Genomic DNA, 10,763 nt, shown 5'->3' on the forward strand with positions numbered 1-10,763 from the left:
TCTCACTTGCCCTTCCTCTCTTCTCACCTGTCCTTTCCTCCCTTCTCACCTGCCCTTCCTCCCTTGTTCCTAATCCTTCCTCCTCTCACCTGTCTTTCTTCCCTTCTCTTCACCCGCCCTTCCTCACTCCCAGACACCTACCACTTTCTTCAGGTTCTCATGCAGCTGGTTCACAATCACATGCAGCCCGGAAAGCTCATTGATCATGTGGCCCAGCTCTTCACACGAACGCTCACACACTTCTGGCTTCTTTTCTGGGCTCTGGCCCACATACTTGGTGGTGATGTGTGGGCTCAGGTGGAGAGTTTCTGTGTTCTCACTGATGGTATTGACCTCTGCTGGTTGAAGCACATAAAGAGGGTGAGGGGGTTTAGCCAGCACCATACTGAGTGAGCTTGACCTTAGAACTCTATAGTGGTGGTAACGCCCACACCTCTGAGTTCAGAACAGGTTAGTGTTAGATTACCCCAGCAGCCGCAGATGACTGAGTTCTCCAGTATACCAAAGGCTACTGGTACGAAGCCAGCCACAGGCACCTCAGCAGACCTGCTGGTCTGCTTCAAAATGTGAACCACACTGTGGAACATAGTTCTTCCTGGATACACCATGTGGCATGACTCAGAAACAAGCAGAGGCAGCGCACCAAGCAGCAATACTGACCCATCCTCACCTAGACTTTCTCTAAGAGTCCATTCTGTAAGAGGCCATTATTTTATTTTTTCAAAGTTTTTCTTATTGTTGATGCTATCTGCAGTTGAGTTGCCTGCGACTCACGGTGACCTTATGTAGAACAGTTCTGAAGCCTGCCTTGTCCTGAGCCAGTCTCACTGATTACGACATACCTACTCTTACAGCCTCAGTTATTGTGTCAATCCATCTTATCCAGGGTATTCCTCTCCTGCACTGTCCCTCCACCCCTCCAACATGATGTCTTTCTCCAAGGACTGGTCCCTCCTGGCCATGTGCCCAAAGTATGTGAGATGGAGCTTCAAAATCCTAGTCTCTGAGGAGAAACTTAGTTTCACCCTCTCCAAGACAGACTTATTTGCTTTCTTGGCAGTCCACGGTATATTTAAGACTCTTCTCCAATCCCACAATTCAAAGGCATTGAATCTTCTTCTGTTATCCTCAGTCATTGGCTAGCTCTCTGATGCATAGCAAGTCATTGGGAAGACCATGACCTGGATCAGGTGCACTTTAGTCTCTAGACTGACATTGTTGTTTCTCAGTACTCTGGAAAGGACCCTGACAGCAGATTCTGTCAGTGCAATTTGTCTTTTGATTTCTCGATTGCTAGTGTCAAGAGTATTGATTGTGGAGCCAAGTAAGCTATAAGCTATAATTGTTAACAACTTCAATCTCTTCTCCAACTATCATGGGGCTGCCAATTGGCCCAGTGGTGAGATACTTGTTCTCTTGATGTTGAGTTTCAACCATATTGAAGACTACAGTCCTTGACTGCAACACGCACTTCAGGTCCTCCTAATTTTCAGCAAGCAAGGTTTTATCATCTGCCTAGCATAGGTCGTTGAGGAGTTTTCATCTGATCCTGATGTCACATTTCCCATCACACAGCCCAGCCTCCTGAATGACCTATTCTGCATACAGACTAAAAAGGTATGGAGACAAGATGCATCTCTGATGCACTCCCTTCCTGATTTTGAACCATGCAGTGTTTTCTTGCTCTTTTGGGTCTGAAATGTTTCGCATAAGCACAGTCAAGAGTTCTCAGATACCCACTCTCCTCAAGGTTAGAAACAATTTGTAGTTATCCACACAGTGAAATGCCTTTGCATAGTCAATGCAATACAGATAGACTGGTAGTCTTTGCTTTCTGCCAAGATCCAGCTGACATTGGTGACAAAGTCTCTAGTGCCACCTCTTCTCAACCCAGCTTTTATTCCTGGTAGTTTTCTGTCGAGGCACTCTTCCAGTCATTTTTGTATAATTGTCAGCAGTATTTTGCTTGAATGTGGTAGTAGTGATATTGTTCAGTAATTTCCACATTCTGTTAGTTTGCCATTTTTGGAACAGGAATAATATGGATCTTCCAGTCAGTTGCCAGGTAAAATAAACAAATCAATCTTAGACGTAAACCAGAATGCTCCTTAAGAAGAGGAGGGCATGACTTTGCATCATGTATTTTAGAGATGTGACCAGAAAAGACCCATCGTTACAGAAAGACGATTGCAGTGGGTGAGGGAAGAAAATGGGCAAGCCCCCGCCCTCCCACCCTGTGCGCGGAACGCTTCAGAAAGCCACTGAGGCTTGCAGCTATGAGCGGGCTCAACTCAACAGCAATGAGCCCAGCAAAAAACCCAAACAAAACTCATCTCAACTGAGTTGATTCTGACTCAAAATGACCACTGAGGAGAAAGCAGAGTTTTCTCATACTGTTTCCAAGCCTCTGAGTTCTGCAGAAACAGACTGATACATCTTTCTTTGATGCGGTGGCTGGTCAGTTCCAACCATGACTTTTTGCCATCACTGCTTGGTAGAGAAGAGAATCAGAAATCCTCCAAGCAATGTGCTGACACAATGGCTAACACACTGCACTTCACACTCCAGGCATCCCAGAGAGCGTCAGGAATGGACAATGCTTGGTGCTGCTACCCAGGAGTAGTGTTCACACCACTAACACACCCGCGAAGACAGGGGCTAAGTCATGCACGTGTGGACAGCCCAGTCCAACTGAGGTTAAACCAGACACAACATGCGTTGTGCACACAGCTGCAGTCTAGCTGGTCCCCACTCCCAGCCACTGTGGGCTGTAAATCCTCACCGGACCTGCACTTTCTCCTGCAGCCCTGCTGGGGGTCTGACACTACTAGAAACACACAGACTGCATCAGTACTGCAGCTCTCTCCTCTCACAATTTCTCATTTGTTCATCCTCATTCTAAGTCTGCTCCCCAACAGTATATTCTGACAACTTGTTTCCAACTCCCTCTGTGCATCTCTTTGTCTTTGTACATCTCTCTTACACATCTCCAAACTCCATTCTATTGCTTCTTGTTTTGTCTTAAAGAAAATTCACTTGCCTTCATGTTCATAAAAATAACTTCCCCAAAACACCGCCCTGATTTCCCTGAAGGCAATGCCAATCCTTGATGGACTTCTATGATTACTGGAAGCAGTTCCACAAAGACATAACAGCCTGAGCCTAAGAAACCTGCTTTTCACTGTCCAGACGTCTTTAGTTAAAGTGTGTGCGGAGCATGTTGGCACACAACTCATACAATGGATTCTGAGCAAGTGCAGAAGCAGAAGTCACTCGCAGACCAACCTGGACTGGACAATGGTACCAGTGCCAAAGGCTCTCCCCCACACCTGTTAGCTCCTTCTCACGTTACACATTATGTTCTTTCTACTCAATGTCATAACTGTTTCAAACAGTTCTTGTTAAGTCTTTATTACTTGGTATAAAAGTCATGATGTAATTCTCTTAAGCTTGGGATCTTTCCATAATTTTACACCTGTAACATATTATGATGTTGCTGTTGTTAGTTGCTGTTGATGTTAGGTGTGTATGACTCATAGAGACCCTATGAAGAACAGAACGGAACCCTGCCCTATCCTGTCACCCTCATCTCCTCTGACACACTCGAACACATCATTGCATCAGTTACTACGTCAATCCATCTAATTAGGAGTCTTCCTCTCTTTCACTGTCCTTCCACCTTTCGAGGCATGATGTCCCTCTCCAAGGACTAGACTCTGCTAGCAACATGCCCAAAGTATGTGAGATAAAGCTTTACAATCTCTGCCTCCAAGGACCACTACAGTTGCACCCTTTCCAAGATGTATCCATTTGTTCTTTTGGCTATCCACAAGATAGTCAATACTCTTCTCCAACATGTATAGACACTCTGATATTGCTCAAAGTACACCCTTGAGTGTACCCCACCTGAACTTAGAGACCATATCAAGAATACATTTGATGCACTGAACACTAATAACATGACAAGTCATGATGGGATGACATCAAAGACATCCTACAAGAAAAAAGCAAAGAGGCATTAGAAATAGAGGATAGATGAAAAGAAACATTAGAAGATATTCTGAAACTTGCTCTAGAATATAGAGAAGTTAAAGTGAATGGAAGAAATAAAGGTATAAAAGAGCTGAACAGGAGATTTCAAAAGAATGTCAAGAAAACAAAGTTAGGTACTGTAATCAATGGTGCGAAGACCTGGACTTAGAAAACCTACAAAAAAGAACATGCTCGGCATTTCTCAAGCTGCAAGAACTATAGAAAACACAACTGAAACTTCAGGTGGCCTATATGGGCAAAATATTCAGTGAAGCAGGAAACATCAAAAGAAGATTGAAGGAATACACAGAGTCATTGCATCCAACAAAATTGCTGGTCAAACATTTCACAAGATAGCATATAATCAAGAACTGATTATATTGAAGAGAAAAGTTCTGGCTGTGTTGAAGGCACTCATGAAAAACAAAGCTCAGAAATTGACAGAATACCAACCGAGATATTATTGCGAACAGGGTAATACCAGACGTGCTCACTGACTCACCTGGCCAAACAACTGAAAGAGACTTATAATTAGCCCCATTCAAAAAAGTGATCTCACAGACTGTAGAAATTATTGAATGTCATTAATATGAGACACAAGTAAAATTTTTGTCAAAGATTATTTTTAAATGGTCACAGAATTATATAGAGAACTGACAGAATTTCAATCCAAATTTGAAAGAGGACATGGAATGAGAGAATCAAAGCTGAAAGCAGAGAACAGCAGATTGTTAATAGACTTTTTATTATGCAAAGACATTCAACGGTGTGGACCATACCTGATGGATAGCCTTGCAAAGAAGTGAGTGATGTCAATGAAAAACCTAAAGATAGACCAAGAGGCAGATATTTAAAAAGAAAAAAAAAACCCAGAATAGAATAGAAGAGTACTCCACAGTTTAAAATCAGAAAAGGTGTCTGTTAGGGCTATACCCCTTCACCATACTTATTCAACTTGTACACTAAGCAATAAGCGAACAAAATGCAGTCTATGAAGACGAACACATTATCAGGATTAGAGAAAACTCATTAACAACTTGATATGCAAATAACAATTGAGAAGGGAGTGTGTCAAAGTTGTATTCTTTCTACAATTTGTATGTTGAGCAAATTATTCAAGAAGCTGGACTCTATAAAGAGGAGTGAGGCACCAGGATCGGAGGGAAACTCATCAATAACCTGCATTATACAAATGACATAACCTTGCTTGCTGAAAGTAAGGAGGACATGAAGCACATGTTGCAGAAGATCAAGGAATGCAGCCTTCAGGATGGGTTGAACCTCAATGTCAAGAAAACAAAGATTCTTACCTCTGGACCACTAGACAACATCATGATGGATGGAGAGGAGATTGACACTGTCAATAGCTTCATCTTGCTTTGGATCGTAATTAACACCGTTGCGATCAGCAGTCAGCAAATAAAGAGACCCATTGCACCGGGAAAATCTGCGGTTAGGGACCTCTCCAAATTATTGAAGAGTAATGATGTCAGTTTGAGGACCAAGGTGTGTCTAATTCAGGTCATAGTCTTTCTGATCACTTGCTATGCATCTGAGAGCTGGACAATGAATAAGTATCACAGAAGAAGAATTGATGCCTTTGAGCTGTAGTGTTGGAGAATTGCACTGAACATCCCATGGATGGCCAAGAGGACAAACAGATATGTCTTGGAGAGGGTACAACCAGAATACTCTTTGGAGGCAAGAATGATGAGGCTTCGTGTAACATACTTTGGGCATGTTGCTAGGAGGGGCTATTCCTTAGAGAAGCACATGATGTTGGGAAGGTTGGAGGGTCAGTGAAGGAGAGAAAGGTCCCCACAAGGTGGACTGACATGATGACTGCTACAATGGGCTCTTGTGTGTCAGGAAATGTGAAGACAGCACAGGATAGGATTAGGTTCAGATCTTTGGTTCATAGTGTGGCTATGAGTTATACTCGACTCAATGGCACCTAACAACAATGACAACATGCAGATGAAACAACTTTCTTGGTAAAATCAAAGAGAACTTAAAGCATTTACTGATGAAACTGAAAACTTGTACTCTTAAACATAGACTATAGCACACCATTAAGAAAACAAAAATCTTCACAACTGGACCAAACCCAGCATTATGACAAAGAGAAATGAGATTAAAATTGTCAAGGATTTTCTTTTACTTGGATCCACAATCAATATCTATGAAAGTAGCATTAAGAAGTAAAAATACATGTTGCACCAGAAAATATCTGCTGGAAAAGGTTTCTTTAGAATATTATCAAAGATGTCCTTAAAGAACTAAAATGTGCCTGACCCAAGTGAAGGTATTTTCAATTACTTGCTAAGCTGATTTTTATTTTTATTTTCCAAAGCTGGAAACTTAACAAGGACAACTGAAGGAGAAGATATGCCTTTGAATGATGGAGCTAGTGAAGAACATTAAATACAAAGACTTCCAGAAAGACAAAGAAATCTATCTTGGAAGAAGAAAATCCAGAATACTCCTTAGCAGTGAGAATAGAAAGACTTTGTCTCGTGTACTTTGGACACGTTGCCAGGAGAGACCAATAGCTGGAGAAAACATAATCTTTGGTAAAAGTAGGTCAGCAAAAAGAGAAAGATTCCCAACACAACGGACTGATCCCATAGCGGCAACACTGGGGTCAAATGCAGCAGGACTGTAAGGACAGGACAGGACCAGGAAATCTCCCATCCTGTTGGCAAAGTGTTCCCATCCATTGAGAACCGTGTGTGTTTGTGTGTTTGTGTGTGTGCACATGTGTGTATATGTCTGCAAGCATGTATATGTGTGTGTGCATGAGGATGTGTGTATAGGTACTTAAGTATGTGTGTATGTGGGCATATATGCACGTGTATATGGATGTGTGGGAGAGCGTATGTACACGTGTGTGTATGTACATGGAGAGAGAGATTTTCTTAAGTGAATTCCAAGTGGAATCTACTCTAAATTCACGTGACAGAAGAATCAGCAACACTCAGTCTCTTTGGCTCCTGCCTCTACGATGATTTCAAATGACATAGTCACAAACTTTCCAGGTAAACAAATTTCCCCTGAGAGTCTTTGTTTGAAAATAGCAATGCTTGGCACTGTTCTCAAAGTTTCTTTCTCTCCTTTTTAAACAAACAACAAAAAGAGTTGTATGATCATTAAGTGCCAAATTGCGAACAAGTTGTTTCTACTGTATGGCCTAGTTTCCGTAAATCCTACAAAATGAGTGGGAACTAAACATATATCTACACTTCTGTTCACAAACAGAAACGGAAGCCTGAGGTGGAGGAAGAGCGAATGACAGAGAGACCTTCAATGAGATGGGCTGACACAGTGACTGCAGCACTTGGCTCAAGTGTATCTGACACAGTGAGGCTGGAAAAGGAGAAGATAAGGTTCAGATCTGCTGTTCACGGTCACTGTGATTCATGGCCAACTTGATGGCACCTAACAACAAAAAGATTCCTTTTGCTTGGATCCACAATTAACACAGTTGGTATCAGAAGTCAGCAAATAAGGAGACACACTGCAATCGCAAAATCTGCACTTAGGGACCTCTCCAAATTATTGAAGAGTAACGATGTCAGTTTAAGGACCAAGGCGTGTCTGATTCAGGCCATAGTCTGATCACTTGCTATGCATCTGAGAGCTGGACAATGAATAAGGATGATAGAAGAAGAAAAAAAAATGATGCCTTTGAGCTGTGCTGTCAGAGAAGTGCATGAATCTCCCATAGACGGCCAGAAGAATAAGCAGATTGTGTCTTGGAGAGGGTGCAGCCAGAGTGTTCTTTGGAAGCAACAACGAAAGGCTTTACCTCACATACTTTGGGTATGCTGCTAGGAGGGGCTATTCCTTGGAGAAGGACATGATACTGAAAAGGGGGAAGATTTGTGGAGTGAGAGGAAGACTCTTCACCAGGTAGACTGACACAGTAACTGCTGCAATAGGCTCTTGTGTCAGGAAGTGTGAGGACGGCGCGGGACAGAACGAGGTTCAGATCTTTTGTTCACAGGGCCGCTAAGAGTCATACTTGACTCAACAGCACCTAACAACAACAAAAACAACATTTTAGGTACTTTGAAGAGCTAAGTGTTAGCATATATTTATTTATAAGTACATTATTGTTACTGTGTACCACAAAATCAGAAATGACTCACAGCTGACCCTAGAGTGGGTTTTCAAAGGCTGTAAATCATTGGGGAAAAGATTTCCCATACTTCTTTGGTAGAGTGGCTGGTGGTTTTGAGCCCTGAGCCTTTGCGATTGTAGTACAGCTTCTTACCACTAGGCCACAAGAGCTTCGTATTTAAGACAACATAAATAATATATATAAAGATATATAATATATATTATACATAATATATATAAATATATACATTTATAAATATATTAAGTCTATCCCTTGAGGTAAAATACTCCAACTTCTGTGCATGTTTGCTTATTCATAGCAGTTTATAGTAAATGTAAAACGCTGCTTTGAAATAGTCCAACACATTGCTGTTGCTGTTGTGTACTGTCAAGTCAGAACCGGCCAAAGGTGACCCTCTGGTGGAATTCCACAGGCAGCTAATCGGACAGGCGGGGACTGTCCATCCATCTCCTGCAGAGCGGAGGGGGATTTGAACTGTGTGCCTTGGGATTGCCGTGCAGCTATTTGCTACTACGCCACTGACTTGAAACTCTGCACTTAGACCAGCACTTCAGGAAACACTGAGAGACGTCCTTCTCACAGAGATGCCACAGAAAGCAGGATGGACCAAAGTAACCAGAAACAACACCAAAAGGAACTAAACTAAATGATAGCAATAAACCTTGCCTCTCAACAATTACACTGAATTAGAATGGTTTAAATACATCATTGAAGAGTAAAGGAGTAGCAGATTAGATTAAAAATCCCCAGAACTCATAAATGTGCTGTCTACAAGAAACACACCTGAAAAGTGGAGATAAAGACTAAAAAGAGTGAAAAAATTTACCAAGCAAATGGCAACCAGAAAAAGTAGTGATCCTAATCTCTGATAAAATAGATTTCAGTGCAAAAAATACCACAAAAGATAAAAAGGTCACTATAAAATGCTTAAAAGTCAATAAAACTAAAGGACATGATCTAATAATGCACCAAATGATATTGTTATATGCCACTGTGTCTTTTGTGATTCATAGTGACCCTGTGTGCAATAATCCTGAAACCCGCTCTATCCTGTGCAACCTTATTGTCTCTGACACACCTACCTTCATTACCCCAGTCACTGAATCAACCCATCTCATCCAGGGTCTTCCTCTCCTGCACTATCCCTCCACTCTGCCAAGCATGATTTCCCTCTCCAAGGATGGGTCCCTCCTTGCAAAATGCCCAAAGTATGTCAGACGAAGCTTCAGAATCCTTGTTTTCAAAGAGCATCCTGGTTTCACCCTCTCCATGAAGAACCTGTTTGTTCTCTGGTAGTCCATGGTATATACAATACTCTTCTTGTCTTTAAATCATCTCTAGACATTGTCCAGCTATATGACACATAGCAAGTAATTGCGAATCAGGTGCACCTTAGTCTACAGACTGATAATGTTGCTCTTCAGTACTCCGGAGAGGTCCTTGACAGCAGACTTTTCCAATGCAATTCGTTTTTTGATTGCCTGGCTGCTGGTACCAAGAGTGTTGATTGTGGACCAAAAAAACTAAAGCTGTGAACAATCTCAATCTCTTCATCATATATCCTGATGCTGCCAATCGACCCAGTGGTGAGAATCTTTGTTTTCTTGATGTTGAGCTTCAATCCATATTGAAGGCTGCAGTTTTTTACTTCCTGCAGCAAGTTCTTCAGGTCCTCCTCAGTTTCAGCAAGTAGGGTTGTGCCATCTGCATAACAGATTGATAAGTCTTCCTTCAATCCTGATGCCAAACTCCTCCTCATAGGGTCCAGCCTCCTGGATGATCTGTTCTGCATATAGATTGAAAAGGTATGGAGACAGGACACATCCCTGATGTACAACCTCCCTGATTTTAAACCATGCAGTGTGTCCTTGTTCTGTTCTGACAACTGCCTTCTGATCAAAGTATAGGTTTCCCATGAGCACAATCTAATGTTCTGGGATTCCCATTCTCAGTCAGCCACAGTTTGTTGTGATCCACACAGTCAAATGCCTTTGTATAGTCATTGAAACACAGACAGACATTCCTCTAGTACTCTCTGCTTTCAGCCAAGATCCATCTAACTTCAGCTATAACATTTCTTGTACCAGATCTTCTTCTAAACCCAACCTACACATCTGAAAGTTCTCTGTTGATGTGTTATGCCAGTCTATTTTGGATCATTTTCAGCGTAACTTGTTTGCATGTGACATTGATGATATTTTTCTATAATGTCCTCACTATTGGGTCATCTTTCTCTGGGATGGGAACAAATATGGATCTCTTCCAGTCAGTTACCAGATGGCTGGCCTCCAGATGTCTTGGAACAACTTAGTAAACACATCCAGGGCAGCATCTGTTTGTTGAAATATGTCAACTGGTATGCCATCTATACTTGGGGCATTGTTTTTTGCCAATTCTTTCAGAGCTCCTTGAACTTCTTTCTTCATCACCACAGGATCTTGTTCATATATTATTTCTTGAAATTTTTCTGTGTCAGCCAATTCCTTTTAGTACAGTGACTCTGTATACTCCTTCAAAGTCTTCTCCCACTACTGTGATATTGTCTATTTCTCCTTTCAGTTCTATTAATGTTTCCTTTATATATTTT

General features: G+C 41.8%; 1 protein-coding gene across 1 annotated transcript in view; it reads right to left on the reverse strand.

Moving 5' to 3' along the window:
* The window catches only part of LOC102872363 (thrombospondin-2-like), an 83,770-nt gene that overhangs the window by 29,953 nt on the left and 43,054 nt on the right, over positions 1-10,763 (reverse strand). Inside the window, exon 4 of the mRNA XM_006882840.1 lies at positions 142-338. Within this exon, the coding sequence (XP_006882902.1) occupies positions 142-338 (197 nt within the window). The remainder of the gene's footprint in view (positions 1-141; positions 339-10,763) is intronic.

The sequence above is a fragment of the Elephantulus edwardii genome, unplaced genomic scaffold (assembly GCF_000299155.1).
Source record: "Elephantulus edwardii isolate Elephantulus edwardi_28Jun2011 unplaced genomic scaffold, EleEdw1.0 scaffold00024, whole genome shotgun sequence".
Taxonomy (NCBI): Eukaryota; Metazoa; Chordata; class Mammalia; order Macroscelidea; family Macroscelididae; genus Elephantulus; species Elephantulus edwardii.